This window comes from Uloborus diversus, chromosome 5 (assembly GCF_026930045.1).
Source record: "Uloborus diversus isolate 005 chromosome 5, Udiv.v.3.1, whole genome shotgun sequence".
Taxonomy (NCBI): domain Eukaryota; kingdom Metazoa; phylum Arthropoda; class Arachnida; order Araneae; family Uloboridae; genus Uloborus; species Uloborus diversus.
In genome coordinates this window covers 107,091,746-107,112,773 of record NC_072735.1, presented here as the reverse complement: position 1 = coordinate 107,112,773, position 21,028 = coordinate 107,091,746, and the positions used below count along the sequence as shown (strand labels likewise).

At 32.7% G+C, this 21,028-nt stretch overlaps 1 protein-coding gene across 1 annotated transcript in view; it reads right to left on the bottom strand.

The window, feature by feature from the left end:
- Window positions 1–21,028, bottom strand: part of LOC129223067 (dedicator of cytokinesis protein 9-like) — a 241,712-nt gene that overhangs the window by 38,617 nt on the left and 182,067 nt on the right. Inside the window, 4 exon segments of the mRNA XM_054857632.1 lie at window positions 1,803–1,921; window positions 5,171–5,215; window positions 13,074–13,140; window positions 14,105–14,223. Of these exon segments, the coding sequence (XP_054713607.1) occupies window positions 1,803–1,921; window positions 5,171–5,215; window positions 13,074–13,140; window positions 14,105–14,223 (350 nt within the window).

Below are 21,028 nucleotides of genomic sequence, written 5' to 3'. Positions count from 1 at the left end.
GTTATCATACAAAACATCTTGCTACTAAAAGTTTTATACCTTTTGGAAAAGTTATAATGCATGAATTTTGGAATTCGGAAGAGCAGGGAATCGTGCTACTAATCTATTAGTGCCCAATGTCGTGCTGTTTTGCCAGTTCAGCTAAATGGAAAAGGTAATTTTTTTTCCCTTTGTGCTTCCAAAATATTTCTCTAACCTCCTGAGACATAAAAAAAAATCTTTCTCTACTAGCTGAACTGATTGTAATAGTTAAAAAACAATTGAAGTAACGCAAAGTTATGTATTAAAACACTTTTTATATTTTGCTCTTCAAAATCACTTCAAAAGCTACTTCAAAAACTGTGAGGGACTTAAAATTTTCATCATTGAATAATCTAGTCATGTCGGCGCTCTCAGCTTCAATGAGCTATCATCTGCCTCTAGCTCTGTTATTCCCTATTCCAGACATATAAGTCCATAACAAGGACGAAACTGCAGTCTCTGGATGTGAAAACCAATAGATTAAAGCATTTTTCAAAAATCTTTTCCCGGTACAAACAAATTGGATAAAAATTCAAACGAAGTCATACATGCTCAAGGGCATGAGCTTTTTCATCATTGAAAGAATTGTTTTGCAACAGTTCTTCCAGTCGTCAAATCACTGCTTTGAAGTTATAGAGAAATGTTTTTATCGTTTTAACTCTTGAAGATTATCTTGTGTCACACTCCACCATTGCATAATTATAGAGCCCCATAAAAGGTATTTGGTTGATATGTCTTTTTTTATTCAATAATCACATGCATTTTTAAGAAGCTTCTAAGAAAGCATTATAATGTATTGAGCAGCTGTAACGTGTTACTAGCAGAAGAAAGCAATGAACACCCATTAAATAAATATGGAACTTAAAAAATGAGCGTAAAGTGAATGTAAAATATCAAGGAATTTTCTTGTGAAAACCATGCTGCTATACCACTTTTCACGAGCCTCTCATAGTGGACATACCATCGTTACACTGGGCTCACAAGGGTGAAATATTTAGCCTATATGAGGCAATGTTTTCTTTAGTTCTGAAAAAGCCGAAAATACTCCATGAATTTCTAAGTCATCATCCAAATAACGAAAAACGCTTTTTCTAGTCTGAGAATGTGTCAAGTTTCTTCAAATAGTTGCTGAGAACCAGCGTGATTTCCTTTAATGAACATTGATTTCCGACATACATAAATTGAATTCACCCATTTTCTATCATTCTGCTCAAAAAATTTGGGGGTGCGACCGCTCCCTCTTGACCCCCCTATTTGCCGCCCCTGTAAAGATAGCAACACAGTAATACTAATCAAATCTACAAACAAAAAGCTTATGCTTTTTATTTTGCCATTTTTTCAAAACAACAGATTTTTAACTTTGCCAATTCATAATGAAAAGTTAATGAGATAAATGAATTAGTTATTTCAGAAAGGGTGCAAGTCCTATTGATTCTTGTAGGACATACGCCTTTTCCGAAGTCATCGATCCAAACACCTTCTGAAATAATCTAAAAATTTGATTTAATATCAAAAACACAACACAAATGTTTGTTATTTAAAATCAAATCAAAGTAATTAGTGAATAAATAATACTTTCATTGAAATTCTATATTTTTGAAAATATACATATCTTAATAATATTTTTGAAAAAAGTTAAAATCACAATAAAACTAAAAAAATCATACAACAACAATAATTACTTAGAACAAAATAACTATTTAAATATGTAAATGAATGAAGAGAGAACAAATGGAATTTATGGAAGAATACAATTAAAAAAATCATTGAATACCACTTACAAACAGTATGAGTTCCAGTCTCACTGTATGTGCTGTTGCAACGTTGAGTAAATGCAGGTGGAGGAGTTCTTGCAGGTAAAGTCATTGATTTCGGTTGAAACATTGCAGGATGTTGACTTCTAGAATATAAAATACAGTTCCTAATGAATAAATAAAACAAAAGGTGGTGGTATTGTGCATGGAGGGAGGGAAAAGTGATTAAAGGTTATAATAATTTTTAACTCTTATTATTCCACTACTGGATGACAGCCTTTTCTAACTCCCAGAAATACTACTGTTGCCTTTAATTTTTCAACTGCATCAGCGAAACTTCTTACTTTAGTTGATACAGCAATGTCTAAATGTAATATTCAAGCTTTAAGAGGATGAGAAAAATATTTTGGTTGCAAAAGTTAAACATTCTGAAAGGAATGAAAATAAAATGTAATATTCAAATTCAGAACAGCATTATGTTTCACTCACAAGTATGAAGATGGTCCAGTTCAGATAGCGATATTTCTATTTATGCGTTCGCTCTTACAACTGTGATTTTTGTTAATTGCTGCTTTTATTTTGGAACAATAACATTAAATTTTTCTTTTCAACTTATTGTAATTTAATAAAAACACTATATTTTAAAAGGAGCTTGAATTTCCATGAGATAACTCAGAAAATTTGCTTATTTGGAATTCAGCTTTTTCTACATTTTCTGTAAACTGGAGTTTTTATGGTACATATCATCACTACCATGCTTAACTAACAAATGTGAAAAATCACGTTTTTCAAATTTGATGTTTGCCGTAGTACTCAAAAAGGGTTGCTCCTTATAATTACTTCAATCCATAGTTTTTTTACACTCAAAAATTAAAATATTGAAAATAACTAAACGCGTCATGTGGAAAAAATTATATTCAGCATTTTGGCTCACCTGAAAAGTGTCAATTTTCATTCTTTATTTCAGCATGGTGCCAGTGATATATACAAAGCACATTTTGCGGTAGTAGTAGGTAAATTTTATATTATTTTCATGGCGCGGGATAGGATGTGATCAGTCAAAAAATTTTGATTGTGTTTGATACATCTATAGTTTAAAAACAAAGAATTCTTCTGAATTTGATGTATCAACTAAACTGTAAGTTGTAACACAATACAGTCGATGCTCAATTTAACGACCATCTCCGTTCCACAGAAAAAGGTTTTTATAACAAGTGTTTGTTAAAAGAGGTAGAATTTAAAAAAATACACAAATATCATATGTGTTCCGCTGCTCCAATAAAATTGGCAATTTTTTAAAGATTTCAGTTAAATGCCCAAATTATTTTTTATCATAGGAATTAAAGAAAAAAAAATTAAGGGTGCAAAATATTGTTACAAAATATTCAGATTTTAATGTGATAGATATAGGAAACAAATTATTGCATACTTTCAAATCATTTATTTTCTGAATATAAAATAAGAAACAGTTGTTTGCCTTTTTATTTAGTACACATAATTTTTGCAAAACATAATTTAACATTTCAGTTATAGATGATAAATTGTGTTTTTCTTTGCCTTTTCAAGTGTTTGTTGCTTTTCAAAAAAACATTTGAAAGTCCCTTGAGCATTCGAAACTTTTTTCATAGGAACTTTGGTCACAATTTCTGTTTCTTTTTCATCAGATCATGATACATCAATCGATTTTGTGTACAATATCGAGAGACAGTTCATCTTCTGATGGTTGTTTGAAACATTTTAAATCATAATCTATTTTTGCATAATCATCAAAGTTTAATGCTACATCCAATTTCATTTTTTTACAAATTTTTTAAAGCATTTCATCTACTGCATCGAAATTTTCACCTTGGATTCCTGACCAATGACTTCAGCAGTACATTTCATTTCCTTTTGCTTTTTAAAATCAGCATAATGAAAGCAATTCTTGATGGTCTTTTCTGAGACTTAATTCCATGCTGTTTTAGGGAGATGCAAAGCTGTAAGGATTTCCACTTTGTAATTTTCACCTTCGTCGAGTGTAGAAACATACTCTTTAAAACCACATGATTTAAACGTCAAACTACCAAACATCTGTCGACCGCTTATTCTTAAAAATTCAGAAGGATTACTTTTCTCTTCCTTTTATTTTTTCTGTGCTGCGGTGAGTGGTAATCCCCCCCCCACTCAAAATTGGATTGAACACTGAAGACTATGTAGTTGTGCGTAAACAATAATCAAGGTCATTTCAAGTTACAAATTTGTCTTATTAAAAAAAAAAAACACCGGAAATATTGTCCATGGAATTTGGTTGCTGTATTGGATTAGACGATACAAAACGGTCATTATGCCGAAAGAAAATTAACATAGAGTTCATAGGGATAAAGTTGGGGCTTTTACCACTGGTCTTTATAATGAAATGATCTTTATAATGTGTGGTCGTTATAATGAGCGTCGACTGCACATCTGACAATAAATTTCAGCGAATGAAGGCAGAACAGCTACCCAGGAAACACTGGCAGAACAAAATGTTGCACCTGTATAGTGGCAGGTGCTGACCATTTGCCACCACCGGTATTCAGATGAGTGTCATTTGTATTCTGTGCAAGACTTGTTTTACAAAGTGCTACTTTAGGGCATCGGCTCTTAACTGAGAACAGGAAAATGAATGAACAAAAGATCAATTTAAAGTTTCTCTAAACAATGTCTGGCAAAAAAGGAGTGCTGCAAATTGAACATCCACCATACTTGTCAGATTTCAATCCTACAGATTTCTTCCTATTTGCACGGCTCAAACTCACTTTGAAATGAAAGAGATTTGACGATGTTCCAAACATCCAAGAAACAAGATGAGGCTCTCGAACTTCATCCCAAAAAAGGACTTTTAAAAGTTTTCCAGGACATGCATAGCAGGTCTCGGTGCATAGCTGTAGGAGGTGACTATTTCCAAGGACAGTAAGGAAACTTTCATTGTTATTTCATCTACCTTAGTATCACAGGACTATTCACTGAACTTTATTGTCAGTGGTAGTAACTCCAATAAGCAGTGCTGTAGTATGATTCAACCATCAAATTTATACTTGAACTAAATAAAAAAATGAAAAGTACAGGAGGGAAAACCCTGTCAGTCAGTTTTTTTTTTTCTTCAAGGTACTGGAATAATGATGCTATTTAATGTTGGCTGAAGTAGACTTTATCGTATAGTCTATCACCTTTTTCTATAACATCCAGAGAATCAGCTGAAATGTTTGGTTGAAAGTAGGCGGTACTAAAGCCCTCCAAGAAATGAGAAACATTCAAATACTTTTTTCTCAATATTAGTTTTTTTTTAAGACTGACAGGGTTTTCCCCCTGTATCCTTCAAAAATGTTTTGAAAAACAATCATGGCTTACAATAATTATTATTAAAATTAGCTTACTTAATGTTTCTCTTTCCCATATATTTAAACTGATGGAGACAGAGTCTGAAAGAAAGAGGGTTATTAAATAAATAAAAGAAAGCAACATGGATTGCACTACATAGTAAACTAATAGAAAGGTATTTAAGACTACATTATAATATCAATTGTGGGAAAAAAAAGAAAAAATTCCAAGCCAGCAAACCATTCATAGCCACATGAAATACGTCAATTATCAGAAATTGAGTCTGTTAACTTTTTGTGAGAGATACCTTCTGAACAATTTCAGGTGAGCACCAGGAATTTTATTTCAGATTTTGTATTCAGCATCAAATTTTTCCTAGTACACTAGCCTTCATGTAATATTTTCAGCAGCTGTTTCATAGTTAAACTGAGAAAAACTATCTCATAACTTTTAAAAAATAATAGGAAAATAAAAATTTTATGAAGTATATTAATCACCAAAAAAGTTCTGTGGAAGGTTTTTTCTTTTTTATATGAAAAAAAACATACATCAAGGACTTGATTAATGTAAAAGCTCAAAGAAACCCAAAAGTAAGTATAGTAAAGTATAATTCCTGTAGGTTGCTTCTAATATCATTAGAGATGCTTCTTCTACGGCAAGCATTACGAAATTCATGGCCAAGGACAGAAATAATGGTTTGAACACTAATAAAGCTTTAAAATGGTACTTTTGCTGAATTTAGTGGATAAACCTTAGCAGAAATGTTACAGTGATGACTCATTTTTAGTGGTTACCATATCAACAAGTAGGTGCGATAAAGGAATTGTAACCTATGAGCAGGTTGTTTGAGCAATCAACTCATTCAAACTATTCACAACTCTTGGTATGGATAGTATAGTTTGCCTTAGTTCCTGCCTTTCTGCAGAAGGGAATAAAAGTTCTTGCCCCCATATTTTGCAGGATTTTTAGAGCATGCATTGCCTATGAGTATGTTCCAACTGCCTGAAAGCAGACTAAGGTTATCTTTATCCGAAAAATTGGAAAAAATAATTATCATGAGGATAAATCCTTCAGACATTTTAGTCTCAATTTTTTCTTCTTAAAAGCTATTGAAAAATAATTGATAGACATATTAGGGAATGAGTTGAAAGCATCATCTCTCTGTCTATCAGACCGGCAGATATACTAATAATAATACCCGCAGTCTTTCCTTTATTTTTGAAAAGTAATTAAAAAAAAGGAAGTAGTTTTGGCAGTTTTCCTTAATATTGAAGGGACCTTTGATAGAGTACTTGTACTCATAACTACTCTCTTGAGGGCCCTTGTAAAGAGAAACATTGACAAAAGCATTATTAACTGGATCAAAAAGCTGTTGTTTTTTAGTTATGTAGATGCTTCTTTGTGGTGAAACTTATTGCTCACACCAAGTCTAGATGTCCACAGGGTGGTTTTCTCTCACCTATTCTTCAGTGTCTAGTCATTGATTACAGTGATGATGTCATTGTAGTGGCCAGAGGAATGTTTATCAACAGTCTTCCCCAAGGGCGCCCATATAGGGGGGCAAGTGGGGGCTCAAGCCCCCTAGAAATGAGAACTTCCTTGTTTTTAATGCTTTTTTCTTTGCAAAAATTAAAAAAATATATTTTTTTGCAGCCATTAATGTATAAGTTAACAAAACTAAAATTTTAACACCTCCAATCTGTACTGAGATCAGTTTCCATGGAGAAAATGTTTTGCTTAACCATGGGGAAAATTTATGACCCCCCCCCTCTCTAAAATTTTGCATATGGGCGCCTATGGTCTCCCCTATTTTGTCACAGGGATTGACAGATCCCAAAGTGTTTTTTTGGGGGAAGAAAAGTAGGAAATAAGGAATCAAAAAGTAGGAAAAAAATCGCTTAAAAAAGTAGGAAAAAATAGGAAGAGATGTGGGACGACACACACCTCAAAAGGAAACAAATTTAGAGTAAATTCTATTTCTAATGTAAAATAAACTAACAGTATTTTTGATTTAAAACTACCCCAAAAATAAACTAACAGTACTTTTGAAGTATTAAAGGGCTTTAATCAAAGGCCGAATCGCAAAAACAAAATGAAAGAAACAAGCTGACAATCATCAGTATGAAAAATAAACTGGTGGAAACAAAGATACATGAAAAAAAAATCCAAAACAAAGAAACACTTTTCAACAATACAATAATAAAATTAAAAAAAAAAAAACAATAATAATAAAACTCATATTTTGGTGCACTAAAACTATTTTATCAAAGATTTGTTTTGTGAAAAACGAAAACATTCCTTCGAGAGCATCCATTTATCACTTGAAAATACTAACACTTTCAGCTCCTGTTGTCATAAACTATGATACAAAAAGCAAAGCAAATATTAAATTAGTTTTAGTTAAAAATAATCAGCAGCTGACATGCATTCTTGCATAAACAGGGGCAGATGTTTGAATTTGAAGAAAAAGGAAAAAGACTGAAAATGCAGAACTAAAATAAATTTGTTCTTAAATATGGGACATAAAATTTATAATAAAATAATTAAACTAAATAAATAACAAAATAAGTAAACTATAGGGTTTGTATTATGTTGTGTACTTTTAGCATTCAACATAAATATTTGTTTCAGGCACATCATTTATGGGGTGTCAGTGGGGTCAATTTCTCCCCTCCCTGGTTTTAGAAAATTAATGCTTAACTATAAAAGTTTGTGTGGTTTTTATTGTTTTCAGATAAAATTTGCATTCAGTATACATACTTCGCTAGCCATTCCGAGGGAAAAGTCAAAATGACGGGCCAGTTTTAATTTGAATCAAGCAATAGAAACGAATATTGTTTTATTGGTTTGATGATTTTTTACCTCTTTTTTGTTCCAAAATTTGTCACTGGAAAAAAAAGGAAAAATACATGCATGGTAAACATAACATTTTTATCAAAGTCAAAGATCAGTTACTAATGTTTCTCTGTACATAAAAATGAAGACATGTAGTTTCGTTGGATCCTCATCATAGGACAAAAATATTCATTCGGAAATTGTTCACGAAATTGAGAAGGGGGGGGGAGCATCTGGTATCAAATGCCAGCATATATCTCTTCCAACCCTTTGATCAGGCTCCCTGAATACAATAACTTACAGTAGATACCTCGAATCGGTATAATTGCCGCACCCCGAAAAGAGTAAGAGTATAAAAAATTTTAAATGTTCCGAAATGCAGCATTGCCATAAAGGCGGCACATAAAAATTATGAGCAACTCCTCGATATTGATGATATATCAGAGTGGAAAATACCCATTAAAAAGAAAAAAAATACAGTACATATTTGCTTGTGGTTCTATCCCCCACCTTTTAAAAATGTAAAGAAATAAAAACTGAATCTCGTATTTAAATTGATTTCAGGTTTTTCTCCAAAAATAAGGAACACTTTGCCCATCTAGGTTTTGCCGTGCTTTTTTTTCTTGCAAATACACTCTTTGCAAGGAAAGAAAATGAAATTTTATAAATTTCATTATCATGTTTACGATTTAGAATGAACAATAATCATATTTATGTCTGAAAAAAGTTTGTTTCTGCGATTATTTTTGAAGTGATCCGTTTTTGCGAATTTCTGTTATCTGTGCCTCTTATTTTGTACTAACATCAATAAAATATGTACAGTGTACAGGTTTTTCATTTTTTGCTTCCTTACGTTCCTTTTAAGGTTTTTCATTGCCCTTCTGTTTAAATAGAGTTCCATTTCACTTGTAATCAATTACACAAAAAATTGGCAAATAGGAAATCTGACTTTTCCCGCACTTTTTGGCCAGTCAGCCGTTTACTTTAATTAAAGCTTCTAATTGAGGGGTAAATAAATGAAATTGAGGGGTAATTGCATCAGGAATGGGCCAGTATCTGTTTCTTTATTTTTTCGTTAAAAAGTAGGACTGAAGTCGAGCCGATAAAAAGAAAGGTCGACCATAAATGCCGCAATGGCTTAAAAGTCACTTACCAATATTTAACTTTTAAACACGCAGACGCCACAGTGTTCCTTACAGAAATTACTGTCGTCAGTGAATTAAAAACTTAGGATTTTCTAGTTTCTTTTGCTTTTTACAATTGAAACATGCAGAAAAATATCGGTGCGGTATTGTAAAAATAAGAAAAAATGCACAATTAGAAGTGCTATACTAAAGAAAGAAAAAGTAGGAAAAGAAAGGAAAAAGTAGGAAAATAAGGAGAGAGCTCTAAAAAGTAGGAAAAATTGGAACTCTTCGGGGTCTGGATTGAAATGTGTGAAAAAATGATGTAATTCTGAGGGTCTCTCTGCAAATCCTCATAAAACCACTATGGTTGCTTTCATCCATGAGAGCAATCCAGGTGTTTGGTATTAAGTTCTTTGGAAATAGTCATACTTGTTCTGAGGAATTTAAGTACCTCTAGGTATACTTTGTTTAAAAGTTGATTACTCATAGTCTGGCTAAGGCTAGTAAAATCTTTCAGTCTTCTAAGAGAGCTATTGGGAGAACCTCGTGGCTGTTCATTGGGTCTATAAAATAGTCATCTGTCATATCATTACCTACGGTTTCATCGTCTGATGGTCTAGAACCATGCTAGACACTGCAAAAACAAAGCTTAACAAGCTGCAAAGGATGATCGGTGCTGCCATGTCTGGATGCATTAATACCAGAACTACTGCATCTCTTGAACTGGATTATGCTTCATTTATATGTGCCTTGAAGCTGAGGCTTTTATGTTTATTGAGAGGCTTAAACACTCAGGTCACTGAAAGTTCTATTCTGAGTATCTTACCTGGGTGAACTTGGATGGGGATGTACTTGGGCATCCTTTTTCTGGCATGCCTAGCGATGACATGTGCATTGATTATGCTTTTGACAGGCCTTATCGAGTAATATTTCCCTCTCAGAATGACTGAAGCTATGTTCCTTCATATCACTGTAAAAGTTGCACTTTCTGGCATAGGGTAAAGACCCCAGTAATTGGCACTTTAACAGTTTGTCCTTAAACTTACCTCTGTTTTCAGTACTTAGAAAAAAATACTCTCTTGCAAATATTTTTGTATCAAAGAGTGCACATCTGTGCATCTATTTGGTTCACTAAAATCAAAAATAATTGAATTGATACTTTTATAAAAATATGCATATAAAAAGTTACCAAAATCACCGGTAATTGGCACCTGATACGCCAGCGTATAACACCTTGTGATCCTGTAATTGGCACATGTTAATAGAACTGGAAAATCACTTTATTTTTTACTTTTAAATTATATACAAATTTTATCATCGTAAGAAACATGAGTAATGTTAATGTTAAGTAGGTAATCTTTACTAATAATAAAGCAGAAAGTCTCTCTGTCGGGATCTCTGTCTGTCAAGATTTCTCTCTGTCCGTCAGGATCTCTGTGATGCACATAGTGCCTAGATCGTTTGGCCAATTTTCATGAAATTGGCACAAAGTTAGTTTGTAGCATGGGGGGTGTGCACCTTGAAGTGATTTTTCAAAAATTCGATGAGGTTCTTTTCCTATTCCAATTTTAAGCCCATTTTTCATATAAATTTGATAATATGGGGTAGAATTTGTTTTCTTTATCTTTATCTTTACTAATAATAAAGCTGAAAGTCTCTCTGTCTGGATCTCTGTCTGTCTGTCTGGATCTCTGTGATATGCATAGTGCCTAGACCGCTCCTCCGATTGTCATGAAATTTGGCACAAAATTAGTTTGTAGCATGGGGGTGTGCACCTCTAAGCGATTTTTCGAAAATTCGATGTAGTTCTTTTTCTATTCCAATTTTAAGAACAAAATTATCATAAGATGGACGAGTAAATTACGAAATTATCATAACGTGGAACCGTAACATGAACACAAGCCAATTGGCGAGATACGAAATTATCATAACGTGGAACCGTAACATGGGTACAAGAAAATTGGAGAGAAAATTCGCCACACAAGCGAACCAAAAGACCTTTTAATTTTTCTATTACGGGCAAAGCCGTGCGGGTTCCACTAGTTTTATATAAATTAATGCTAAATCACTCTTCTTCCTGTTGGAAAAGTATTTTAGAGAAATAAAAACATAAATTTGTAATGTTCCATGGAAAAGATATTGAAATTAATGCTGTTTCATCCTTTGGTTTACAGTTTTGATTTTACGAATGCTACCAAGTTAGGTTTGCCCCAAGTATAGTAAAAAACTCATACAGCATACTTTTTTGTATAAGTTTTCCTCTTTTTTATTTATCAAAGGCAACAAGTCGGTTTTCTTTCTCTTGAAAAACCATCCGCTGCAGGCAGCATTGAAATACCGTAAGTGGCGAATGGAGGTTATCGAGCGAATCGAGCAAAGGACGAAGCCCCCAGTATAAAATTAATTACTAACTAACTTTCATTTGGATTTTTTTCTGGTGAAGTCACTCCAATTGACAAAAAGCCGCAACTTCAAAAATTGACGATTTTGATGCTTTTTTTTTTCTTTGACAATTACTGTACAAAAGCTTCCGATTTCAATTTCCGCTTTATCATATTCGTAATCTACGTAAAAAACTGAAGATAATGACACCTCACTCAGCTTTATCGCGGAAATAACACTATTTCCCCAGTACTTGGCACACATGCCAATTACTGGGGACTAGCAAAATTGAAGCATTAGTAAATGGCACCCATCATTAATATAAAATTCCAAATAGGGACGAAAATATACTTCTACACAATTAAAAGTAACACCTTTCAACTAAACAAAACTTTTGACAATGAAAATTTAAAATATATTTTAAGTCAGATTTTAATGGATTCATGTGCATGCTTCCCTTAAGCCAGAGAAGAAGCTTTTGCAACAAAAATGGCTGATTTGACACTAGCCACAATTGTTTCTCTTTCATACGTACTGCTGCCATATAGTAACGTGAATTGCAGTTATAATCTTTGAAATTAATGTACATTCAGTTGGTATATAGCCTTCTATTTAAAAAAAAATTTGATACGAGTCTTTTTTTAGGACATTTTGTTGAAAGTGCCAATCACTGGTGCCGTGCCAATTACTGGGGGTGTTACCCTACTGACATTTCTAAAATGAATGAGAGAGACTGAGTCTTATATCCCAGTGATGGCATCAAATCCTTTGGTCAGGATCACCACTGGTTTTCAGGCTGAGGTTTATGCCATCCTGATCTATTAAATTATTTGTTTAAATCCAGATGTGTTCTGATAATCAAGCGGACTTAAAAGAAATAAATAAGGTTCCAATGGCATCCCACATTGTTTGAGAATGCTGTGATATGCTTTGCACTCTTACAAATCTGAGTAAGGCCACTATCTGTCGGGTACTTGGGCATTCTGGCATCAAAGGTAATAAAATACAGTGAAATACATTTAAAACGAAAACGCTTAACATTAAAAAACAGTTAGCACATAATATAGCAATCCAAGTAAAATACTGTGCAATTTAATATACATAATTCTTTTAACACAAAATTCTTTTAGCATGAACAGATATTTTCGTCCTCTCAGTTTCATGTTAAACGTTTTAAACTGCAGTTGATTTTGCTAGGAAATGTTCCAATACTCCTTTTGTTGGCTTTGATTCAGTTATTGAGATTTCAAAGAATCTTATTAGGACTGCTGTTTTTGATATTTTTAGGCAAAAACAGTTCATGAATGTTTGGTTTTCTGGAAATTTAATGAATCAGATTAATGACTCGAGAAAAGTGACTTCAATGCATGTGAGTGCATGTTCTTTTACAAATGCATGCTATATTAACTTATGTCAACCAGTTGCTTAAATGTAAGCAAATTTTCTTTAAATCAGAAATGAAATAATAGAAGAACTTAACATTTCATTTTACTGCACAAAAACTGTAACATGAAATCACATAAAAGCAAATATTTTCTACTCTAACAATATTTGCTAAGGTTACTCATTTAACTCATGAAAAAAAAAATAATAATGCAATGCAATAAAAAATTACTCTAGTATGTAGAAGAAATCCAATATGTCATATTCGCTGCAGTGTTGCCACCACCCAATGAGAAGCTCTGAAAATAAATGTAGATAAAATAAGTAGGGAAATGTAGGGCAAAGTGAGCTTTTTGAAGCGAATTGGAAATTGATTTTGAAAATTACAGTACATAAAGAAAGAACATTGTATTTTGTAAAAACTTGCATTGAAAAAGTATTTTTTACTTTTTCACAGAATTTGTGCCTTTTTTTTAAAGGAACATTTTTACTTTTATTTTATGGGTCAAAGTGGAAAATTTAATATTTTTCTAATGAAATATTTTTTATTCAATTATAAAATATTTCTGATTGAAAAAAAAATCAGTAAATAAAAGGTTGAATAAATAAGTGAAAAGATTATGTAACAATAAAAGAATACGTAAATAATTCAATTAATTAATATATGAAGAAAGGAGTGAATAAAAGTGAATGAATAAGAAAAGATGTAATTAAATGAATAAATAAGTGAATTACTAAATGAAGGACTGTAAATGAATTAATTGATAAATGAATACATAAGTGATTTAATAAATGATTTAATAAGTAAATGAAATGAACTATTTCACTTTGCCCCGCCTTGTACTTAACTGATTATACACAATATTTAAATACAAATAAGCCTAATATTAACTAAATAAATGCTGCACAGAACATTGGAAGGTCTCAATTCGTATTTAAAATGTTAATAACAAGAACTTTATCATTTCATAATAATAATAAAAAAATTTTGACTTACAACAAAATATTACAATAGGAGTACTGGTTTTTAAAAATTGCCTTTATTATCATATGCATTAATCTTTGGCAGAAGTTTTTTCCTGACTGGAATAGACTATATGTGCTAATAGATATAGTTAAAATATTATCAGCTAAGTGGTGCTAAAAGCAGAGTAAATATTTCACCATTTCACTTTGCCCCCACATTCCCCTACCTATAGAATTGCAACTAACTTATACATTTATCAATGAAATTAAAATAATAAAAATTTTGAATTGTTTTACCTTCATTCACATGCTTCACTATATATAAAAAGCATACTAATAAATCTTTTAACTCAGCAGAGTCTAGTTTATCAAAATGCAACATGCTGGAAGAGCTGGAAAAAGGAAGAGAATGCGATCTGTAAAGAGAAAACATTTAAATTTAAATAATCATTTCACATTTCGAAAACTGAAAATTATGGGAGAAAAAAATACTCAGGAGAAAAAATTTATACACGAAAAGTAATAAAAAGTATTGATTTGAATGGTGTCTATTTCAAACCACATACATTATCTCTTTATTTCTACTTTCTTTCACAATTAACATCAAGAAGGAAGCAGGGAAGTATTGAATTTGTGCAAATGTTAAAAATTCAACAGATTTACACATTTTGAGGTGCGCTGAATATATTTTGACCATTTTTCAAAAATGCCTGTCAGTGTGAGTGGGGCTGTTTTTTTTTTTTTTTTTTTTTTTTTTTTTTTTTGTGGCCACTCTATCTTGAAAACAAAGTGCATGTAATTAAACAAAATTTGGTGTACACATAAAACCTCATGTAAATTGATGCTGATTAGTTTCTGGAGCAAATTCCTCCAAGGTGTGTGGACTAATAACTCCTTAGATGAGAAATCTCAATGATTCAAAAAATTTATCTGTTGCTATCTTCCACTTGTGAAAAAATTCAAATGCTCGAACTTTAGCAAGCCTTTTAAAAGGATTTAAATTTTTTTTCCACCTTTCAAAATTTTTTTAACTAGTTGGCACAAAAAATTAAATAACCAGGGCCGTGCTTAGTGGGTGGCAAACTGTGCACAGGGCCGCTAAAATATTTTGAAGTTAAGGGGTCTTGCTAAAATATTGTGAAAAAATATCTTCTTTTAAATGGTATCAACGAAAAGAAGATGCAATGGGACAAACTTGAGCTACAGCGCATTAAAAATAGGTATAAATATTTTTCATGTGAACGATTTTGAAGGCCACTTTGGATGTCAAACTTTTAGAAAATCAATATTTAAGCTCTGCAACTATAACCCACTAAAAGAGTATATATTGACAATAGAATTACATAAATAAGAGCTTTTGAATCATTTTTGTTCAGAATTTATGAGGTTTTAAAATCCAGGAAAAAGTTTCTCCACTGCATTTATTTTGTGACTTTTCATGCGTGATACACAAAAGTTCTCACTCAAATTCTTAAAAATACTAGAATGTATTGACAACCATAAGTACTTTGAGCTCCTAAAATTTCAGGCTTCCAGTGTGATAAAATTTTCCTTAATCTAAACTTAAACATGGCAATTGGTTATGACACAGACAGAATTTTAAACTCATATTTCTATCCTTATTCGAAAAAACACCATCGAAAAAAACAACTTATTTTGAAAGGAAAATATATATTCTTTCTAATGGTATAGTAAAACCACTCCTAAAGGACACCCCTCCTATGCGGACAAGGGTGCCAATGTGAGGGAGGGGGCAAGGGGGCTCAAGTCCCCCCCCCCCTTGAAAGTAAAATTTCCTTGCTTTTAGTACTTTTTTCTTTGCAAAAATGTAAAAACATTTCTTCTCCAGCAATTAATAAACAAGTTATTAAACATGTCAAATTTTAAGAACTCTAATCTGTACGGAAATCCGTTTCTATGGGGAAAATATCCTGCTAAACCATGGGGAAAATATCAGAGCCCCCTTTAAAATTTTGCATATGGGCGCCCTTGTATGCAAACAATTTTTAATTCCCCGATTCCAAGGCAAATAGCATCATTAAACCCCTATAATGCAGACACCACTCTGTTGCAGACAAAATAATTTGTCCTGTTAGTATCTGCATTAGAGGGATTTTACTGTATTAACGAAAAGAAGATGCAAGGTGACAAATTTGAGCTACAGAGCTTTGAAAATAAGCTATCTTTCGCTTGAACGGTTTTGATTGCCACTTTGGATGACAATATCTCTTAGAAAACAGATATTTAAGCTCTGAAACTGTAACCCATTAAAAACAAGTATTTTTACAATGCAATCACAAAGTACGAGCCTTTGAATTATAGTGAAACTTTGGTAAGTCGAACTTTGATGAGCCGAAAACTTCGATAAGCCAAAGCGAATGTTTATTCCCCTCTAACTGTATGGAGAACTCTTGTCATTTATTTTCGATAAGACGAATTTCGTTGAGTCGAAATATTCGATAAGTCGAATTTTATTTCATGACTGTCGTCAAAGTTTCCTTGTTAACGTAACTCTATAAGTCGAAATCTTTTCTTTTTTTTCTTCTCCCCAAAGAGTGTAAACAAAAAAAAAAAGGAATCGGCACCATTGCATTGCATCAAAAGGCGTCTAGACAAAGTGGATCAAATAAATCTGAAGCCAATCATTAGCGCATTAATTGGCAAGGTTTTTTTTTCTTTTTGTTTTAAAGTATTGTTTTACTTCATTTCCTTCCATAGAAAAGAAAAACCTGCTCATAGGGGAAACCAAGGCTTTGATTAAGGACAGCCAAAAATGGGACTTAATAAATGATCAAGAAAGGTGCGTATATTTGGAATTGTGGAATAATTCCACTTTTAGTGGAAACAGGACAGGGGAGGACTATGAACTATTTTTGGAGATTTTGCTGGTATTCTACCAAGCTGCTGGTTTTTCCAAGATTGGCTTTTTTCTTTTGCTGTTATAGAGAGTAAACATTTGTTGCGCCGTTTCATTGATTCCTGAATGTTTAGAATTGAACTTTAAAATAGACTAAGAGAATATTTATAATTTTAAGCTACCAAGAAAAATTTGAATTTATTCAATTGTAACATAGCAAAGAAGAGGATAATTTCATTAAAGTTCGATGTGCTTCTAAGTTCTCAACAATTTTAAGAAATTGAAAAAAACTTTTTAAATGGCGGTGCTCCCTCTTTAATGTTTTTCCTCCCTCTCTAATGCTTTAAAAGTATTGATGGACTACTTAACAAAAGAACAAGTTGCTGCTTGAAGCAATGTTTGATAGATTTTTTTAAAAGAAAAATGTTTTTTCCCTGGTAAATAAAAACTGTTACATCCAACATAAAGTTATACATTTGTTTTCGAACCTATTCAAACTCTTGAATTCACATTAATTATGTCAAGTATGTATTGCCTAGGTTTGCCAGACATTCCGGTTTGACCAGGACAGTCCCAGTTTACAGGCAAAGTCCCGGTGTCCCGGGAGGTTTACTTCAGGTCCCAGAAAAAGATAAATTTGATTAGATGACTAAAAAAGTCTAAAAATAATTATTTCTGAAGTATTATTTTGGATAACTACTTTGTCATTAGAAACACAGACTTGTAAAATTAATATAAAATCAGCTTGTGAGGATTTTTTACAAGCATTATCATACAAACCAAAAAAAAAAAAAAACTTTCTAAAAAAAGGCATAGAAAAATATATGTAAATATTGCTCAAGTTTTTATGGTATTTTGGCTTACAAAAGTAACTAATAAATATTTATGTGTACAAAATAAAATGTTTGAATTTATCTGCTTGTGTTGTACCCGATTTAGGCTCATAATTGGAATTTATTCATAGAATTGAGAATAAACTACCCTCTAAAACCTGCTAAAAACCAGCCAGGGGTGTGCTCCCGTCAGGGGTGTTTGTGATTTTGTGAAAATTTTGGGCTGACAACACATTCTGAAGCTGAAAGTTATTAAAAAATAAATAAATCAATGTTTATTTTCAATAATTTTTGTTTGCATATTTTAAAACTTTTTACAGGGTCGGCGGGAGATCGAGCCTTCTCATAGTTTCTAAATTTTACACTGTCTTCAGAAATTGTTTCTTGAGCTCACTATCATCCCTGGTTCTCCTTTGAATACTCGCGATGGAGGGGGGGGGGATATTTCAAAGTGCCGGTTGAACATTTCAGAAATCTGGCAAGCCTAGTTATGTCGCCTCTGAACAACAGTAAGATATCTAATCCCAGGAATAACATCCTATACGGTTGCTTTGAGGAGACGATTTTTTACCTTTGATACATTATTCTATCACTATTTTGCTCATAATATAAATTTAACAAATTTGAATGGTGGTATTTTATATTACAGTAGACCCTCGTTTTACGAGAGGGTTACGTTTCACGGAAATGCTGCGTAAATTGAAACCGTGTAAATTGAGATCTAATACTAGTGTTAAAATGGGGGTTTGGTTCCGTAGATAACAAAATATTTCATTCTAGTGATGACTAATTGTATAATGAGTTTAATGTGTACTTATATCGACTTTTATGCACAACATGTATAAAAAAAAACATAAATTGATTTCATGCCCTGTTTATAAAGAGGAGCTGGCAGCTGGCTATGATAGTCTTTTGGTAGTCATTAAATTTTTTTCTCTAATTCTTTGCAGAGCATTAACACACCCATTATCACTTGTGTCATTTCCATGATAGAATCGTCTTTTACTAACATGTAAGATCATTTCTACTGTCTAAGAATGGCTCAAAGTTTTCAATGTGAACGTTTTTGGTTGTGCGTCACCCACTTCGGTATCCTTGTTGGTTTTGAACTCCTTTGTCACTCCTAAAAGTTCTTCTTCCAGTGAGTTCTAAACTGTGTGACTTTAATAACTTTGCTTCTGGAAAGAGCTCTGGAACCAATCACATAAAATGTCTCCAGTGGCCCAAGCTGGATTATTAGCATGCCAAAATTCAGTTCATTACGCGTAATTTGCAATCTTTAGGAGTTTGGATTTTGAAAGAGGGGAAAATTTTATCTGTTTGCATTGCCACATCTGCTGCTCATTCGCATAAAATAAAATAAAGGTGTCAAACCTTAAACCACATACAATTGAAACCAAGTAAAATAAACCCGAGTAAAACATCGGTCTACTGTATTCTAAAGTTTTGTTTTCATATTTGTTAAGACGAATTTTCGATAACTCGAATTTTTTTCGCATTCCATGCAACTTTGACTTATCGAAGTTTCACTGCATTTTTGTTCAAATTTTATGACAACCTAATATCAGGGGAAAATTTTCCTGCCATGCTTTTTCACGAGTTTACACGCACGTTATAAAAAATCTAATGAGCTCAAATTTTCAAAAATACTTGGAATGTATTAACAGCTAATTGTACTTATGTGCCAAAAATTTCAGGCTTCTAGTGTGATGAAATTTTCTGTAAACTGAGTCTAAACTTCGTAGTTTGGCACAAAAAGCTAATCCGCCATTGTGGATCACATTTTTTGATCCTCAGGATTTGGATCTAGGAAGCTGAAAATTTGCATAGGTTAGTTTCAAAAGCATCTCTACACCTCTATAAAATTTCATCTGAATTGGAGATGGTCGAGCAGGGAACCCTAAGTCACTTGACATGGAATGATGCTCTATATTTGCTAGTAGTAAAAATAAGTGAAAAGGCAGATAAAGGTCAAAATTTTTCATTCTTTTTCCGAACGTTGTTCTGAAGTTAGATTTCAATTTTTTTTCAAACCGCCCTCCCCCGAGACCCACGTGATAACCAGACCAGAAAACTCCCCCCCCCCCCGCTTTGTTACGCCACCAGTCATCAATCTATGCACTTGGTGTGAAACTTTGAAAGCAGTGCAGTTTACCAGTAAACAGTGCTGCTTGCTCTGGTTGAAATAGATGAAATAGGAAATATGTAACTTTGGATGCACATTTTTGAATACAATACTGTTGGATTTATCTCATCCTTTCCACGTAACGGAATGTAGAGGCAATTAAAAAATATATATATATAATTTAAATCTTGTAAATGTTTGCTGAGTGAAAGTGAGTCAGTGATTTCCGTTTCCGAACAGCCTGCATGCAAAGAAAAAAGTTGTTCGCCGCATGGAATAAATTTTAAAGTTCGGAGGCAAGTACTTTTCTCAGAAAACAAATTTACATTTTATGCTTTTGAGTTCAAGCAGTTAAGGTTGCTTAACTTTTCCTCCATTACACAAACAATTGTCAGTTTCCTTTCTGATATCTTTGTCTGTAATTTGTAATTTCAGCATACTGACTTAATATTTGAAACGGTTAACTTGCAACTTTTTATTTCTTTATTTTTTCAACTTTGTACACTCATTTATTCGAAATGGATTTTCTAAGCTGACAATATACATAATGTCAAAATTTTCAGCAAATATACGGTTGCTATCAGAAGCAACGTAACTTGGTGTTGATATTCAGTTAATATGTAAACAAGTTTATTGAAACAGGCTTTTAACTGAACCAATCTTTTATTTTCGGTTTTGATTAAATTGTTTCATTCGCTAGCATGTGTCATTTTGATCAAAAAACATTCCTTGATGGGCTTCCGTAGTTCTGAGGTAGAAGATTAGCTTTGAACGCCGGAGGTCGTGGGTTCGATACTCAAACATTTCCCCCCCAACTACGCCCCTGCAATGTTATTCAAACAAGCTGGTTCTGTGCGTAAATTAAAAAAATATATATGTTTTTTTTCCACTATTGTCTTTAAGTTTTATGATATTTATGCACAAATTGTGGTTGAGTTAACGGTATTCATAATTTCTGGGCTTGTGAAAGATTACTTTTGAGCAGTGGATACCCAACACGTTTTTGCCAAATGCTCTATGCTTGTTTGTTTATGCTTAAAAAGGGCAAAATGTCTTGAACTACATATTTTTTGAACTCCTTGGGTTTTCTGTTAATGAGCTTTCAGGAACTCTAAAACTGTAACGTAAATTGAATTAAAGGGCTGTCCATAAAGTATGTTGCAAAATTTTGAACAGATCCCCCTCCCCCCTCCTTGTTACATGTAACACTGTTCAACATGAGCATATTGTTATAATTAACGCGTGATGTCACACTTCTTATTATCCCCTCCCTTCCCCCTGTCACAAAACTGTCACACTGAATTCCTAAAAGACCATACTCAGCAAAATGTTGATCTAAATTTAACATATGTGAGGTTTTAAGTATTGAAGAAAGTTGCTTAAATGGTCATTTTATGAAATTTTTT